Source organism: Salvelinus namaycush, chromosome 39 (assembly GCF_016432855.1).
Source record: "Salvelinus namaycush isolate Seneca chromosome 39, SaNama_1.0, whole genome shotgun sequence".
Lineage (NCBI taxonomy): Eukaryota > Metazoa > Chordata > Actinopteri > Salmoniformes > Salmonidae > Salvelinus > Salvelinus namaycush.
In genome coordinates this window covers 23,054,898-23,074,094 of record NC_052345.1, presented here as the reverse complement: position 1 = coordinate 23,074,094, position 19,197 = coordinate 23,054,898, and the positions used below count along the sequence as shown (strand labels likewise).

Below are 19,197 nucleotides of genomic sequence, written 5' to 3'. Positions count from 1 at the left end.
ACAGGTATAGTTGGTAGTTTATGGGCAAAACTATTCAAACATCACTGGAAATAAAATACGTTACGTGGTTTGAAATTTTAAAATCACTTTTATCCCAGACACATTTGGCTCCTTTCAATTACGAAACTATGTGGATGCCTTTTCGTCCAATCACAACCAAGTTAAGGGCGAAGGTGATATCTTATATTTACAAGATAACCGAGTGGCTGCTCTAACAATGGAAATGCATGTCCTCAATGATTGAAGGCAGGCGAGATCCGGTGGGACCATTCTAGCCAATGAGAGGGCAGGTACCCGTGATAACAACATGCACAACTAGGTAGTTTTATATCAGTACATTTGTAACAGCCTAAACATGACGAAACTTCTATTTGATCAAATAAACCTCACAAAATTCAACACTCTGTCATAGACCTTTATACAAAAAAGGGCTGATCTCACACAAACATTGTTTGGGCAGAGTAAATGCTCTCGCTTCGCCCTCTTCTTCTCTGCCTAGGGTTCGGAGCTATGACTCACCAAATAAGGAGCGACAACACCATAAAAGGAAATGTATCTCTGTATATGGCGGAAAGTAGATCTCGAAAGAACGTTTCACCGGATAGAATTCATGCGCGCTAAATTGGTTACTCTTGTACATCTAAAATTTATTTTCAAATGAATACATTTTCCAGATGTTAATAACATAAATTATCTATATTGGAAGAGAGAATGGGAATGGTCAAGCGTTTTCGTGGTGAACTATATGTGATCGCGGAGGAATAACAATGGGTGTAAATCGAAATGTCCTTAAGTGGAGAAGAGTAGGGGGTTGGGCTTGATTGATTAGTTGTAGGAGGCGAACATAACTTATAACTACAACTTTGCACAGTTATCGTAAATTATATACCATGGACAATTTATTTCTTTTACACTAGTCTGTGGTTATTAATTTGATCGTGTTTTGCTAAAGCTCACATAACACGCAGCAGCACTATATATTGTATATCTAGCTAGCTAGGCTTTACTTGTTGATAAAGTCGTTAGCTAAATGCCATTTAACTAACTAGTTATATCTCGCGATTAGCTGGATTCCAAGGCAATTTGCACCAACAAGCTGACGAATGGACAGTTTTTGAATAATTTCTGTTCGATCACAACATCGCTCATTTACGCATAGACCAGTGGGTCCATCGACCGCAACGGCGCGAGAGGTTTGAAGGCCTGGGGGACAGGTTCGGAATGTTGGGGGGAAACGGGGCAGGAATCGGTACAAGAACAGGGGGCGCACGACCTGGAAATGGGACTGGGTTGACCGCTCTGCAAGTTAATAACCCAGGAACGAACATGAGTGGTGCCGAAGGTGGAAGGTTTGACGACCGAATCAGACAATACTCAGCCGAGGTGGTGTACAGCGGCTCTGAACCAGAGTCCGACTCCGGGGATGATGATGAGACCATGGGTTCAGCCGGGGACAAAAGAGGGGTGAAACGGGAGAGAGCTGAGATGGAAGTCGCTGCATCGGCGACTTCTCTGGGGCTACCCCCTGGAGGTTATGGCGGTGTCACGGGAGGTGCAACAGGGGCAAAGCCAGGCAAGAAAACCCGCGGACGAGTCAAGATCAAAATGGAATTTATAGACAACAAACTTCGGCGGTACACAACTTTTAGCAAGAGGAAGACTGGCATTATGAAGAAGGTTAGTTGTCAGTAGTCGGTCTCTTTGTTTTCATTGCAGACATGCTGCCAACCTGTGCTCGTGCTCCCACACCTGCGCAGACGTTCCAGTTCACAGGCACACGTGTTGGCGCTATGGTTAAAAATGTGCTTTTTTGGTCATCATTTAAGGTTAGGATAATGGTTAGCAGTGTGCTTAGGTTCACAATCCATTTTAAAATAGGCGGTGACTGTGCTAACTAGTGATGACCAGTTTCATGTGATGTAACTTATAGCTAACTTATAGCTAACTAATTGATTTAACCTTTATTTTATCAGAGAGAAGCAGAAAGAAAAAAACGGTCATAAAAAAAACACATTCATCAGTAATAAGGTCCTTAATCAGCTTTCTGAATTGCCCTAGAATCACCAAAACATCACATTTAAGGACATTTTGAAGATTGTTAAACAAGGTACACGAAAGGTTAGCTCGGAGACCAAAGGAATTCCCGGAGTTAGCCATCCCTGAGACCAGTGTGGAAACTTGTCTCAAGTGTAGCAATGATGTTAGGTATAGTGGGACTTTATGTAAAAGTGTCTTATAAATGAAAACATAGCAATGTGTCAACTTACGTGACATCAGAGGGCCAACCAACTTTCTGGTAGAGAATGCAGTGATACGTATTTAAATTGTCGCCCATAATAAAGCGCAACGCGCTGTGATAAACTGCGTCTAACGGCTTTAATGAAGTGGCAGCTGCGTTCATATCGATGATGTCGCCATAGTCTAGGACCGACTTCGACTGAACAATCTGCTTTCTACTATTTAGCGAGATGCAGGACCTATTTCTATAGGAGATGCCCAAATATTTGTAAGCACTGACACGATCAATATGAACACCATCCAAAGTACATATGCTTAAATCAGACATGTTTATGCGCTCTAAAACCACACAATTAGTTTTAGCTGCATTCAGTACTAATTTGAGGGCAAAGTCTTTCTGTAATACAATAAAGGCAGAATGTAGTTCAGATAGAGCCTGGTCAACCGTGGGGGCAATAGCATACACAACAGTATCATTGGCATACAAGTGCAGGTTGCAATTTTTTGCAGTGTATGTATTGTTAATGTAAACATTAAAAAGTACAGGACCCAGAATCAACCCCTGCGGGACACCTTTCGTAATGTCCAGGAATCTTGATTTAACACCATCAGTAGATATTGAGTTCTATCTGTCAAGTGTTTTTTTTATGTGGTAACTTACAGCTAACTAATTTGAGTTCAATGGTCTGAGGCCCTATTATAGATTTAATTCATAACACAATGTTTTCATGAATGGTTCTTGTTTTGGCTGTCCAGGGTAGCTACTTTTCATGAGCTGCTTTATAGTTGCAGGACTGGTCTTAGATTTGTATAGCTTCTACAGAGGATCAGGAGACTGGTGTGAAGAACATTTTAATGCATTCCTGCAATCACCTCCCCAAGTTATAGCCCAGTAAAAACCTGAGCCTGCAAATACTTGCTGCCAAAGCCACTTTATTTTCAAGGCAACTCAATATGGTTTGATCTGGCCTGTTTGGTTAGGTATAACACTATTTGCATTTAGGTTGGGTCATGTGTAGGCTGATAACCTCATCCTAGATAAGTCTGTCAAATGGGACTGCAGCATGCATGTGTTCCTCAGGCCTGTAGTCACGTGTTAAGTTTTAATGTCACATGCACAAGTACACTGAAATGCCTTTCTTGCAAGCTCCACAAAAAAACAAGGTAGAACAAAAACATGCAAAAGTAAGAAGCTATATAGAGGGTCAGTTCCAATACCATATTTACAATGTGCAGGGATACTGGAGTGATAGAGGTAGGTATGTATAGGGGTAAGGTGACTAGGCATCAGGACATGATAAACAGAGTAGCAGCAGCGTAAATTATGATTGTGTGCGAGTGTGTGTCGAGTCAGTATAAATGTGTGTGCATTTTTATTTTTTTATTCTTTTCACATTTATTTAACCAGGTAGGCCAGTTGAGAACAAGTTCTCATTTACAACTGCGACCTGGCCACGATGAAGCAAAAGCAGTGCGACACCAACAAAGAGTTACACATGGAATAAACAAACGTACAGTCAATAACACAATAGACAAGTCTATATACAGTGTGCACAAATTAGGTAAGTTTAGGGAGGTAAGGCAATAAATAGGCCGTAGTGGTGAAATAATTACAATTTAGCAATTAAACACTAGAGTGATAGATGTGCAGAAGATGAATGTGCAAGTAGAGATACTGGGGTGCAAAGGAGCAAAATAAATAAATACAGTATGGGGATGAGGTATTTGGATGGGCTATGTACAGGTGCAATGATGTAAGCTGCTCTGACAGTTGATGCTTAAAGTTAGTGAGGGAGATGAGTCTCCAGCTTCAGTGATTCTTGCAATTCGTTCCAGTCATTGGCAGCAGAGAACTGGAAGGAAAGGTGACCAAAGGAGGAGTTGGCTTTGAGGGTGACCAGTGAAATATATCTGCTACGGGTGGGTGCTGCTATTGTGACCAGTGAGCTGAGATAAGGTGGGGCTTTACCTAGCAAAGACTTATAGACATGGTCGTGTTGGCATGTGAGTGTAGAGTCAGTGCAGAAATAAAATACATGGGTCAACTCAGTCTGTGTAGCCATTCTGTCAGCTATTTAGCAGTCTTATGGCATGGGGATAAAAGCTGTTCAGGAGCCTGTTGGTGTCAGACTTGATGCAGAAACAAGTCTATGGCTTGGATGGCTGGAGTCTTTAACGATTTTCCATGCCTTCCTTTCACACCACCTGATATTATTGTGAATAGTCAGATTTTAATATAATAGTTTGATTTTAGCCTACATGCTGTGCAAAAAATAATGATTTCCCTCAGCTTGTTTACATGACACATCTGCATGAAATCAGGCCACCTGATGGGATTTTGATAAATGCACAATGTTCTACCACAGCGACCATGTTATTTTGAGGAAGCCTATTTGATTCTGACTTTGGACATATAAAGTTTGCATGTGGACTCTTTGTAAGATGCATACTTTCAGTTTTTTTTTTCTCAACTCACTTCACTCGTGCATAAGCATAGAGTGAGGCTTGTGCTGCTGCCACGTGTGCAGATCAAATACACCGCTGCAGTTGACGTAGCCTCACAAGCCAATCGCCGTATGTGACGACAGAACTCAAGCAAATCGTACAATCTGGCCAAGTTGAAATCAAGATTTTAATTTGCTAACGTCGTACAGCAGGGGTGTCAAACTCATTCCACGGAGGGCCTAGTGTCTGCAGGTTTTTGGTTTTTCCTTTCAATAAAGCCCTAGACAACCAGGTGTGGGGAGTTCCTAACTAATTAGTGATGTTAATTCATCAATCAAGTACAAGGGAGGAGCGAAAACCCGCAGACACTCGGCCCCCCGTGGAATGAGTTTGACACCTGTGTCGTACAGTGTAACTTGATCATCTTTAAAACTGATTCCGACGTACAGTCTGCAAAGGCCTTTGGGAGTTAAATCATCCCGCTCAGGACAGGGTACTTTACTGATTTTTGTACCTGGGTGTGCTGTATGCAGCAGGGAGGGGCTAAAAAAAAGTTTGGCAACCTCTGTTACAAAATACAGGCAAGGAAAGGGGCTGCATAGTCAGTTGCACAACTGAATGCATTCATCTGAAATGTGTCTTCCACGTTTAACCCAACCCCACTGATTCAGAGAGGTGCGGGGGGCTGCCTTAATCAAGTGCCCGGGGAGCAGGTGTCTTTGGGGGTTAACTGCCTTGCAGATTTTTTCCCCTCTTGCCGGCTCTGGGATTCAAACCAGCAACCTTTCGTTTACTGGCCCAATTCTCTTAACCTCTAGACTGCCTGCAGACCTAGGAGGCTCTGGTTCGCTTGGGAAATCAGACTGCAATGTGGAAGGTAGAGTAAGGTACTGCTTTGATGTGCCACAAAATCTGAGGTTTGAGCTATCACTGCTCCTCCATGGTGCACTGCCAACGCACACACCCCCCCCCCCCCCCCCCCTTACAGAGCGATACTGTGTGGGTGCCTAGGCAACCACAGGGTTCCTTCCACTCTGCAATGAGGAGGCAATGCCACTTGTGCATATACAGTGTGAGAAAGGGGATGCAGAGTCAGTTGCGCAACTGAATGCATTCAACCAAAATGTGTCTTCCACATTTAACCCATCCCCTCTGAATCAGAGCGGTGCAGGGAGCTGCCTTAATCGACGCCATCGGCACCCAGGGAGTAGTTGTTGGGGTGTTGCTCAAGGGCGAATGGCAGATCTTTCCACCAAGCTGGTTCGGGGATTCGAACCAGCGACCTTTCAGTTATTGGCCCAGCGCTCTTAACCACTAGGATACGTACCGGCCCAGGGTTGGTGTGTAGGTGGGTCCGCACAAATGACAGTCTACAGAAAGTGTTGCTGCAAAGTAGAGGACACAGGAGAGCTAGGCCTAACTCGCTCAATCTCTTCAACTCTGTATTCTCCTACCTATCCTTTGCCCCCTTCCTGACTTTGTAGCCTTGTTTTCTAATTAACACTGGTGGCTTTCTGATGTTGTCCAAGTTTTATGAGCACCATAAAGTGCATCAATACATTGAATAGCATACGCAGCCAACTGGCCAATGGCTACTGACAAAAAAATCCCATTTCCGTCCTACTACTACTATCCCGTAGTGCCTCTGAGAGCCCTGGGCTTGTTAGAGCCACGCTCTCTGCTGCCTACACAGGCACAATGTTATGCTTGGCTGTGGGGTTCCCCTTGGAAAAAACAGCTTGTGCTCACCGAGATGCTGTTCAAAAGCTTTTTAAGAAATGGCTATGCATGGTGGAAGGAAGCTTGGTCTAGGCTGCATGGGTTGAGGTACTATGAGCCTGTGTAGAACAAACATGACCTTCTGACGTGCTGAGTAAGGAATCACTTTCGTTATATTCATGGCATTTCTATTTGCAATGTTCCACAACGTTTGCCTACTGAACGTGGCCCTGCACTGCTCTAAGCAACTAATGCGCTTGTTCAGAAATATTGACCTCTTACTCTCCCAATAACCTTTAGCCTAACTCTCTCCACTCTTGGCCTTTTTGTAGGACTACAGCCCAGAGACCACATTGATTGTTCTCTCCAAAATCAATAAATAGTTAGTTAGATGTGCTTGCTGCCACACCACATTGCATCAGTGCTAAGGAATTGTGTGTTTGCACCAAAACAGTGTTTGGAGAAAGTTTTTAATTGAATATCCATGTACTGTGTTAGGCTGTACATGGATTGTGTTATTGACTGTACGTTTTTGTGTAACTGTGTGTTTGTTGTTGTCGCACTGCTTTTGCTTTATCTTTGCTCATGAGTTTGTATGAATGGTTTTGCATTTAGATACAGCTTTTCACGAGGTCTCAAATTACTTGTGAAAAGAAAACACTAGGCCTATATCCTAAATGCAAATGAATGTAGTCATTCATCCATTTTGTCATACAACAATATTCACTGCAACTGTAGGCTATACTGAACCTATTACCATATCACATATGTAACAATATATTGATAAAGATGCATGCAAGGGCCTGTTTATCTATTGATGCTAGGGCTGGGCGATATGGCTAATAATTATCACAAGATATATATATATATAGTGTGTGTTAAATGTTTCATTCGATAATGATAATTATCACGATATTAATCAAATAATGTTTAAAAGGTGCATATCTGCTTCAGACTGAATGCCTAGAATGCCTGAACAAACCAAAGGCTTTAATGTGTCTTATTTGTCAGAAGTAGAACTCACAAATAACATTAACTCCACTTTTTTAAAGCTGTAAACCCTTACAAGTCATGAGCAAGAAATAAAATTTTAAAATAGTGCAAGTCGATATGCATTATAACTGTTAGCCTAATAGCAAATCACAGTTTATGTTGGGGTAGTTGTTGTCTTACAAGCAAGAAAGACAAGTCTGTCTACGGTTTCTGGCTTTAAAGCTGCCCTATGGCAGGTCACTATGTTGCCACCTGTGCTAAAAACACGCTCTGGGGGGGGGGGAGCTGGTCGCAGGAGTGCACAGGTAGCGCTTTGCCAGGTGGCTAACTTTGGGAATGTTTTTTTTTTTTTTTGGTGGATCTTCCACCAGTCCAGTGGATTGGTTTCACTGTCAGAATCAGGAGACTGAAGGTAGCAGCTGAGTTAATTTTCTACCAGCTGGATTTCAGTAATACCTGTGGTGGTGGAGAATGGCTTTTTGAAAAAAAACACCCAGTGACTTTGTCTTTTTAGCTGCCAGTTGTGGTGAAGCAGCAGCAACGTCTCCCTGTGCTGGGCTTGGGTTTTCATGTTCCTCATTGACCATCTCTGAGACAGCTCTTGCTTTTGTGGCCAACCTTCTCCTCTTTGACGTAATGTGTTTTAAACCGACGAGGCTATGCCCAGGAGGTCATCTGTGGCTAGGTCATCATATGTCTCATTCAGATAGTCATGGACTATAATTTTGATGGTTTGGGTGAGCTCTGTTTCACCATCAGGTTTCATGACCTCTGTATTGAGCAGGTGTAGTACTGACTTCACGTAAGACACACTGACATAAGACTTGCCAGACAGAGCATCTGTGAATTCTAGGAGTGGGGTCAATGCCTGGTTGATGGACTCAAGAACATCTGTATAGGTGGGAGCTAAGTGCCGGGTCTTCTTGTCACTGGACAAGACCTGTGAAATGGCTTTCTCCTGCTCCAGTACTCTTTGCATCATCTTTTGACGTGATCACCACCTGGTAGGCGACTCTGTCACCAACTTGTGCTGGGGTAGGTTGCTGCCAGGTCTCTTCTTTTTCCACGAATCGGAAAAGGCACCTACCACTTTCTTACACACTTCAATTGCTCGATCCACCCATTTTTGTCTCTCTCTAAGAGAAATCAAGAGATTTTAATAAAATGTTAATCACACTAATCCCTTATGTACAAATGTAATATTTATTAACCTCTAACGAGTCACCCTCCCGGATCCGGGATCCTCCTCATCAAAAAAGCTGACTAGCATAGCCTAGCCTAACGCGACAGGGATATCATATAATATAATTTCATGAAATCACAAGTCCAATACAGCAAATGAAAGATAAACATCTTGTGAATCCAGCCATCATTTACCTGTTTTTAAATGTTTTACAGCGAAAACACAATATATATTTATATTAGCTCACCACAATAGCCAAACACACAACGCCATTTATTCACCGTAAAGATAGCTTTCACAAAACCCACAAATAGAGAAAATTAATCACTAACCTTTGAAAAACTTCATCAGATGACAGTCTTATAACATCATGTTATACAATACATTTATGTTTCGTTTGAAAATGTGCATATTTAGAGCTACAAATCCTGGTTTTACATTGTGAATACGTAGCCATTGTCCGGAGAAATTTTGGACAGTCACGTAATCTAACCAAAAAACTCATCATAAACTTTACTAAAAAATACATGTTGTGCAGCAAATGAAAGATACACTGATTATTAATGCAACCGCTGTTAGATTTAAAAAAAAATAATAATAACTTTAGTACAACATACAGCATGCAATATTGTGAGACAGCGCTCACATATTCTCCGCCTTGTTGGAGTCAACACAAACCACAAAAATACGAAATAACATCATAAATATTCTCTTACTTTTGATCTTCCATCAGAATGTTGTGCAAGGAGTCCTAGTTCCAGAATAAATCGTTGTTTTGTTTTAGAATGTCCATTTCTTCTGTCGAATTAGCAACTTTGGCTAGCCATGTGGAGCGCACATGTCCAAGAACTCTTGGCGCATGGAACGAAAAATTCCTAAATTCCCAATAAACGTCGAATAAACTGGTCAAACTCGGTTGAAAATCCTACTTTATGATGTTTTTCTCATATGTATCCAATAAAATCAGAGCCGGAGCATTTCGTCGTGTATACGTAACGCATTTCAGAAGACAATGTTAGGCTCCCTGGTGCGCAGTTGAATACTGACAAAAGAGCGGACCTGTCACTCCAAAAGCTCTCATTCGGTCTCAGATCAATCTAGACACCCCATTCAACATTCTACTGCCTGTTGACATCTAGTGGAAGGCGTATGAAGTGCATACAGATCCATAAATATAAGCCAGTTGAATAGGCAGGCCCTGACAGAGCCCCATTTTCAGAATTTTCACTTCCTATTTGGAAGTTTGCTGCCAAATTAGTTCTTTTTTACTCAGATATAATTCAAACAGTTTTAGAAACTTCAGAGTGTTTTCAGTGAAAACAGTGCCCCCTATTAAGAAGAAGTTAATCAGTTGATGGAAAAGAGAAAAAAAAGTACATTTAGTTTCATCGAACCAATCACTTCAATATACACAATTGACAAGGTTACTTACCAATGGCCAAGTACAGACGATGTCCAAAACATTGCAGTCTGGTCCATTTGTTGATTTGAGCGGCCTTCACCACGTTCGCACCACTATCCGTTGTAATGCAGACCTGTCTGTCTTGACTGAGTCCCCAGGAGGCGAGAGCGTCAATGAGCCCCTCTGCTTCAACTGTGTGGTCGTCGGGAAAGTATGATGTTTGAAGGCATTTCTTTAGAAGATTCCACTCTGTGAGGCTAATATAAGGCTCTGACGTGTGACTAGACCACCAATCGGTGGTAGTAGTAGCAAAATACGTCAAATCTGTCTTGAGATGTTCCTCAACTTTTTCCCTACACTCAGCGTAGAGTTTAGGTGTGAGAAATGTTTGCGGCCAGGGGAGCACGTACCTGGGGTCAATTAAATTGATAAGCCTCTTGAAACCTTCCTTTTCGACTGTGCTAATTGGTAGCATGTCCTTAGCAATGCTTAATAGCATTTGTGTTGTCTTTGTCTTTTCTATGTTTGCTTGTAGGGCATAAACGCTGTCAGTGTTGACTGCTTCGGGCAAACATCCCTAGATTGGCTGGTGCTTGAGGGGCGTTGATCAATAACGTGGCGCAAACTCAAACTTCCTGCATGTTCCAAAGAGTGATTTTGCTTCAGACGGTGAAAAAGGTTTGTCGTATTACCAGACTTGGTAGCCACCTGTCTACGGCACAATTTTCACCGAACATTGCTCTGCTTTTTGTCGGACTTCAAAAAGTCAAACCACTTCTAAATAACTGGAACAGTTGAACCCTTTTTATCAATAATGTCTTTGTTGAAAGCTGCTCCTTCTCCATGGCTATCACTGCAACTGTTTTTGCCTGCATCACTCATTGTTCGTGGTTAATAGTGGCTACTCTATCACTCGAGGTGCTATGTGGTTTTTAGTGGGCGTATACCTCTCCACCCTCATATTGTCACTTTTCTGCACGTTCCTGCTGTGTCACAGATGAAATGGACTGCTGTACCTAATGATTCTATATCGACATTATCGAAAATTAATCTAAACGTTTTTATATCGTTATTGAGGAAGTAATTGCCTCTAATTTTTGTTTCATCGCCCAGCCCTAATTGACGCCCAACTGATGACCTCCCTATATCCATAGAAACATCAGTGTGCAAGCACTGTTCGCCATCAATGAAGAAGTCTACTCAGACGAGTGTCTCTCTGATGGGATTTTTCTTGATTAAGAAGTTTTTTTTTAATTAGAATTTCCCTACTATTTCTAACATGTATCTTAGCATTAAAATGGATGATTCATTTGTGCACTGACAATCACATTCTCTTTTTATTGCCATTACTGTAAATGCGCTTTGGCCCCTTACACTCCTGGAAATTGGCCTATATGGATAATGCCACATTTTAAATGTTTCTAACAGGAGAACTATAAAAAGCATATGCATGATGATGGTAGCAACTGAAAGAGAACACTGGAGATTATTGAGAAATAATCAGACCAAAGGTGAGGACACAAGACTGAATCCAAACATTACACTCTTGATTTTGTGCATTTTACATTTACCGTACTTTTCACAGAATTTGTCAATAACAAAATCTAAAAAAATACTCGAACATTCAGTAACATAAGAATATTCACTGAAATGTTGGATTAGTGCAAGATAAGAAAAAAAACGATTACAATGGTTCGAGTGAGATGCCTAACTGGTGTCTCCAGGTGGCCACACCTCTCCAAACTGAGCACAGTTCCTAAGTCATTTCAATGCCCTTTTATGACTCAATGAAAGAGCTTTCAACCATAAGGAGCTCTCCTAGCTTTGCCGTTGAGGAACTGAGGCAAGCACACTTGTAGTTTTTTGTTGTTTTGAACAAAGCTCTGTCTCCCCACCATCATACAATTGCTGCTGTTAACATTTATATATCGCAATCTGGGTCAGGTGGGCATAATCTGAAAGCTTATTCTATTGCCAACATGGCTAGCTACGTTATAAAATGTGATCTTACAGTGTTAAGCTTTCAAAAGGCACTTCAGAGAAACCGATTTGTCATTTTGGTGCGTCTAGAATGGAGTCATGGGTGCAGTTCCGTGTCTAATTTTCTTCACAATACAACAAAGTCATTCTCTTCAGGGCGTAACGCAGGTCATCCTTGTAACTGTGGATCAAACATAGCGACCGTAAACCTTGATACTGTCGTGTCTTTGACTATGCCAGATTAATTGCTATGACATGCTATTCTATAAAATAATTTCTCTGTAATTAATATTACCTGATTGAACTAATCATGTAAATATGAATTAACTAGAGAGGGACACCACGAAATAATATTTATAGAGCTGTTATCTTCCGAATAAACTCTTAAAGATTTAGTAATATTTTACTAAATAGCAGTCACATTAATCGTCATTTTATTCAGTCTCATCTGAAAGTTGTAAGTCCTTGATTATCTGCAAGAATCCTGGCCAACAAGTTGAATCAGCAATACAAAATTGGGTTTAATTATTTATTTACTAAATACCTAACTAATCACACAGAATCACACATATACAATTAACTCATAACTTGATCACAAATTACGTCACACAGAAAGACGTCCCTAGCGGGCGGAATAGGTATGACAGCTTGTTACACAAAGGAAAGGGGCTGAGTCCTAGTGAAAGAGCGGGAGACTTGAACATAGGCAAGCTGTACTATCGTAAATACAGTATCTTATGCATTCTAAATTACCGCCCATTTGAAGAGGAAAATGCAATGAATATTTACTCTGAGCTGCGCTTCAGTAGGTTGGTGGTAGATGGCCCGTGTCGCCAACCCGAGTCCTCTGTCCTTTGAAGAATGTCTCTGGTAGTCACGGGAGACGTTGTGTGTATTAGACGGGATACTTGGACTGTCCTTCCGAACCTGCGTTTAGCTGTTGCTAACGCAAAGGCTAGGAGATATCACTTCTGTAGTGAATACGAGTTCAAAGTTCATACCATTCACAATCAAAGTCCATGCTGATGTTGGCTTCATCTATAGTGATTATCTGAACCATTCTGACACTGGATCGTCATCCTAGCGTACCCGGAACAGACAGTTATATTCTGGTTCGTGGCTTTTATAGTGGAGGGAGAGGGGTGTGTCTGAAAAGTCTATTATAACCCATGCCTCGTCACAGGGGCGGACCACTGTGAGCAGAGGAAAACTTATGAAAGCACAGATCTCTCATTTGGAAGCTAAAATTACATTTCATCTCTTCACAAATAATGTCATATTCAAACATTTGAATTAAACAACAATTCCATGTGAATCCGATATCTCTGACATTTAGACTTTCCACAGTAGAGTTTATGTCATTCTATCCTTGATGAGAATGTGTCAGAGGGCAACCGAACTGACATAATATACCTTAAGTACCACCGCATATGTTCAGTTGGTCGGGTTACCAGAATATAGTTCATTTCCCCCAACTTCTGATGTTACCCAGAATCTCTATGTTAACCCATGGGTTTCCTTATGTCACATCAGTTATAGTAGGGAGAGAGAAAAAGGGGGAAAGAGGTATTTATGACTGTCATAAACCTACCCCCAACCCAACGTCATGACAATACTGTAAATGACATGTCTTCAAATATGGAAATGTGAAGTACATTTGGACTCACGGGTGTGTAAGTTTGCTTGTATGACGAAGCGGTATTTATTATTAACCCTCAACGTCTCATCTTTCAGAACACCGACTCGTCTCTACAGCATTTCCTTCCACTCAAACGACAAATGTGCAAATGTAGCCCAATTAGCAGGAGGGTTTGGGGGCATCTTGTTGTCGCGCACATGCTCAAGGTTATAACAGCTGTCAGTTAAAACCCATACAGCGCTGTGAAGCGGCGAACCTGAGCTCTGACGTCATGTATAGCATGTCACTCTACAGCCACTGTGTTCCAATTTGGGCGGGGATGACATGACTGTGGGTGGAAAGGGCTAAATTAAGTTTGATTTGATGCCTGACGCTCTCTCATCCCTCTTCCCAGGCCTACGAGCTCTCCACTCTGACGGGCACCCAGGTCCTCCTCCTGGTGGCCAGCGAGACGGGCCACGTCTACACGTTTGCCACACGCAAGCTCCAGCCCATGATTACCAGCGAGACGGGCAAGGCGCTCATCCAGACGTGCCTCAACTCGCCCGACTCTCCGCCCCGCAACGACCCGTCCACCGACCAGCGCATGAGCGCCACAGGCTTCGAGGAGACGGACCTCACCTACCAGGTGTCGGAGGGTGACGGCTGCACGGAGCCCACCAAGGTGAGGTGGTTACAGTCTCCTGGGGTTAACGCAACCGATAGCTGCTTCAGAGCACCTGGGTTAGTTACCACGCATCGAGTTACCTAATGCTTTCTTATTGTGATTTTAGCCTAGCACTTGCATGGAGGTGTTTTTTCAAACTCATAGATCAACAAACATGTCACACTTTTTTTGCATACTGTGCGTAATAATACTACTACTACTACAGTAGTATGTGGAAGAGGTATATTGTTGCTATGTTCATTCTTTATCCTGTTGGGAGATTGGCACAGGCTTCAGAACCAAGGAGGTTTGCTAGGTTACTATGCAGTGCCGGAAAGAGCACCAGTGTAGAATCTCTTAACTTGTAGTAGCATTCAGCATCCCTTGAAATGCAAAGGTGTTAGCGGTCTTAGAATTAAAGGCACTAGCCAGTGGTAGTTTCACCTCCTTATTCTGGTTTTAAAAAAAAGTGTATGTGTGTGTGTGGGAGAACAAACTTTCCAGCTAGAGAAACCTAACAAATGTATTCACGCAACAACAACAAAAAAACTGGATCAAAGTCATGGTACAACAACACAGGACCATCATTTTGCTTAAACGGTTGACATCACTACATGGGTCCTTTAACCAAAGCTGACCGATGGGTTAATTGGTACGTCTCCTTAGACTTCACTGTTATTCATGAGCAAATGAAAAACAAAAAAATGCTTCACAGTAGATTGAGAAAAATAATATTTGTCCTCTTTGTCCATATATGGGATGGTTTCCTCTAGTTTCTCTCTTGGCAGAGGGCTGATTGCATTCCATATAAGCTGCAGCTGTTTTCAGAGTTCGTTGGAGACTGTGATTTTCAAGGAAACGTGGTGAGCTCTATGTGAGGAGGTTCAGCGATGTACGCCAACCTGAGGCTAAATCATTTTTGCTTGAGTAAATAAAAAGGGCCTTTGTTGGGCTAGTCTTGCGCTTTATTGTCAACCACTTGTTGTCAGTTTCATCTCTCTCCTGGCTTAATACAGAGGGGAATAAATGGTAGCTTCCTCGGATGGTCATGTTGCTGGCTAATTCAACAGGCACAGGCCTACACTTTCGCTTTGGAGATATAGCGTGAGCTACACAAGTTCACATCAATATTTTTACTAATGGATGGCCCATTGACCCCTGTTTTAAAAGCAGAGAAGCTTATGATAAGGGACAAATCATGTCATGATGCGCAGTTAGTTTAATGAAATGGAAACAAATTCTGTAGTGTTAATTATGAGTGACGATGGTGAAGATTCTGGATTTTTCAGCTCATTAAGCCTCTTTACTCAACCAAAAGCCAGACTTGCTTTGAAATACAATTGGTTGTTGATGAACCACGGTACTACTTTAGCTCACTGGTGATGTGGTGGGAGGAATCCTCACTGCTCACTCTGTGCAGAGGAAGTTTCTATTTAAAGGGGTGTCTGTCTGACTAGTCACCTCAGTTGAGGTGTTGTGCAAAGCACTGATAGAAAGACAGAGTGCAGATGACAAGGTAGAGCCGCATGCTGGTGCAAGTAAGTTGTCAGGAACACTGAAATACAGATGGACAGGGACGCTATAAAGGAGCTAAAGTGAGCTGGGCTCGGGTTCTGGCCTCAATCAATCAGATCACAGCCAGACAGACGCCCACAGTCAGTGTCATAACAAGAAACAGGCCATCCAATGGAAACTTAGTAGGGCATTACACTCATAACCAAGTTTTTCATTGTTTGCTTTACTCTCAGTAAAGAGACGGGCTGTTAGCCCGTTGCATGGTGGTATTCCCTGACAGGTGAACCGCAGGGCCCCCGGGGTGTTTGTTTACTAGTTTTGTCCCCTCTCTTTTGGAAGAGACTCGTTCAGCAAATGTTTAGGGAGGAGGAAATGGACTTATGCTCAGAGGGATAGCTTGTTCAAATAGGATAATGTAGATGTCCTCTAGAAAGAAAAAAGGAAACCAAGTGCCCTAGACTAGAATGCACGATAATGAATGCAAGACACTGAATGCGGTCAGTTGAGTCGGTTTATTTTCGCTTTATGGGCCGAGTGTCTGAGGGTTTTCGCTCCATCTTGTACTTGATTGATGTATTAAGGTCACTAATTAGTAAAGAACTCCCCTCACCTGGTTGTCTAGGTCTTTATTGAAAGGAAAAAACAAAAACCTACAGACACTGCCCTCCGTGGAATTAGTTTGATACCCCTGAGGTAGTACCTCCCTGGGGGCCCCCAAAAAGTCTAGGGTTAAAATGTCCCATCGTTGACAGTTTGATACCGGTTCCTTTTACATGCTGTACCTTCAATTCGATACCGGTTCCAAATGGTTTTTTTTGTGTGTGTGAGAATCATTGACAATTTAATTAGGTTTCTGACTATATTGAATGGAAATAAGTACCACCACTAACGAATGTTTTTTACATTTTATTTACATTTTCACAAGCGCTTCAAAGGTACATTTTTAGCGCTGCTGGAACAACGGTGCGGCTTAATGCAGCATTGCTGTCGGCACACTTGACATTTCCTGCAGTTGAGTAGTAGCCAGCCAGCCTACTACCCAAATGTTTCTGTTCAAGTTTTCCCTTTGCAGTTTGTTTATTGACACGCTTTAAACTAAGCCAAACTGTTACATCTTAGTAGAACTGCAGCACACATCTTTGCACTTTCTCTCCACTGCGCTATAAACAGGACACGCGTAAACAATCCAGGTGATGGTGAATACACCCAATGCAAGCTCAGAAAGTACATGGCAACTATTAAAGTAGCACTCCAGTCTCCTTTTCATCTCATTTAACACCTGATTTACGCCCAAAGCTGCAATATGTCACCTTTGGGCGACCCGGCCAAATTCACATAGATGTATGTCATTCTCATTGAAAGCAAGTCTATGAAGCAGTATATCTGTTTTTTATATGCGCTATTTCTATGCTTGCTGTACTTACGTTTTGTTTTTGTATCTTTTACTTAAAAACCCCTTAATAGGGATAGACCCCTTTTTTTCAATTTTCGCCTAAAATGACATACCCAAATCTAACTGCCTGTAGCTCAGGACCTGAAGCAAGGATATGCATATTATTGATACCATTTAAAAGGAAACACTTTGAAGTTTGTGGGAATGTGAAATTAATGTAGGAGAATAACACATTAGATCTGGTAAAAGATAATACAAACATGTGTTTTTTTTTGTCCCCCCTCTTTGAAATGCACGAGAAAGGCCATACTTTCAGATAGGAGTCTAGCTGTCATATAGATTTTGGCCATCAGATGGCAGCAGTGTGTGCAAAGTTTCAGACTGATCCAGTGAAGAATTACATCACTGCACAATATTATGTATCAAGTCTGCCAGGAGTTTGTCCAAATGTGCCGACATGATACATTTTCAAGTACATAGCATTTTTGCATTTTTGTATGTTCTCTATAGTTATGTAATAACAATTAAGTTTACACACCCAGGAATGTCATAGATGATGGATCATTAGCTTATACACTTTCACACATCTAGATGGCCGGGCAGGGTGGGTGTGGGGTCAACCTGTAGACCCCAATTCCTACATTTGAACATAGTTTTGTTTGATAAAATAAATTTTTATCAAACAAAACTATGCTACATTTTATGTCTGGGAACCTGAGGATGACAAATCAGAGCAAGATTACTGAATGTAAGTACATTATTTACCTTCAGAGGGGAATGTATCCAACCAGTTGCCGTGATACGTTTTCTTTTTTTGTGCATTTAAACAATAGCATGGTATTTTGTTCACTGTAGTAATAGCTACTGTTAATTGGACACTGCAGTTAGATAAACAATTTAAGATTTCTGCCCATATAAGACATGTCTATGTCCTGGAAAGTTGGCTGTTGTATACAACGTCATTCTAGTCAAATTAGCGCACGTTAGCAACAACCGCCCTGGTTTAGGGACACCCATCCCATAGTTTTGGTTAAAGTTTTGTACACCAGCTTAAAATACAATATTTTTGGTTATGGAAAATATATTTCACATCGGTTTAGATGGTACACTGATTCTCTACACCACAGGTGTCAAACTCATTCCACAGAGGGCCGAGTGTCCGCGGGTTTTCGCTCCTCTCTTGTACTTGATTTATGAATTAAGGTCACTAATTAGTAGGGATGACGATATATTGGTGAACATATCGGATGTCTAGTTTAACGCCGATGTGAAAAAACGATGTCAAAGCTGACGTGCATACCTATATAACGTAGGTACATAACATAATGACACCACGTAAAATGTAGCGCTACACGTGCAACACAGCATTCCTAACCTAGCCCACTATGTCTGCTGTGTGGATCGAGCGGTCGACAAGTCGAGCAGTCATTTGAAAGAGTAATAACATTTCAGCGAGACAACTCAAAGGCGAAATCCATTAAAACCAAGATAATGGGATTCTTTGCCCTTGACAATCAACCATTCTCTGTCGTGGGTGATGTTGGCTTTCGCCGACTGGAGGAGCACCAGTACACACTACCAAGTGCGCTATTTTTCACATGTTGCCCTACCGGAGTTACACAGTAATAGCATCACTGCTATTAGCTTCACTACATACTATGGAACACCGTTTGGGTCTTTGCGTGTCAAAAAAGATAGAGGCACTGTCAAAGCTGTACAAAAAGTCTGCAAACACCGGCCACGAACAATGTGTTTACAATACCGCGTTCGTAATAAAGCATAATTTGTTTGACCACAACTTCTGGGGTAGCTAGCTTTAGCTTGGTAACGTTACCTAGCTAGCACCAATACAATCAGCCTGAAATTAGCTTGGTAACGTTACCTAGCTAGCACCAATACAATCAGCCTGAAAACAATGACCAGTAGAAACTGCAGTTATTTTCATTCTTAGCAATGATTTATGAATCCTTGTAAGTATTTTTGTTCGCCTATTGAAATTTTACTTAATTTCATGAAAATAAATAGCCAACTTAACCCTGTTGCT

General features: G+C 41.8%; 1 protein-coding gene across 3 annotated transcripts in view; it reads left to right on the top strand.

Moving 5' to 3' along the window:
* Positions 1–821: 821 nt before the first annotated feature.
* Positions 822–19,197, top strand: part of LOC120032800 (serum response factor-like) — a 30,226-nt gene continuing 11,850 nt past the window's right edge. For all 3 annotated transcript variants that reach the window (XM_038978982.1, XM_038978983.1, XM_038978981.1), the window contains exons 1-2: positions 822–1,677; positions 13,994–14,263. In XM_038978982.1, the coding sequence (XP_038834910.1) occupies positions 1,222–1,677; positions 13,994–14,263 (726 nt within the window). In that variant the 5' untranslated portion in view covers positions 822–1,221. The remainder of the gene's footprint in view (positions 1,678–13,993; positions 14,264–19,197) is intronic.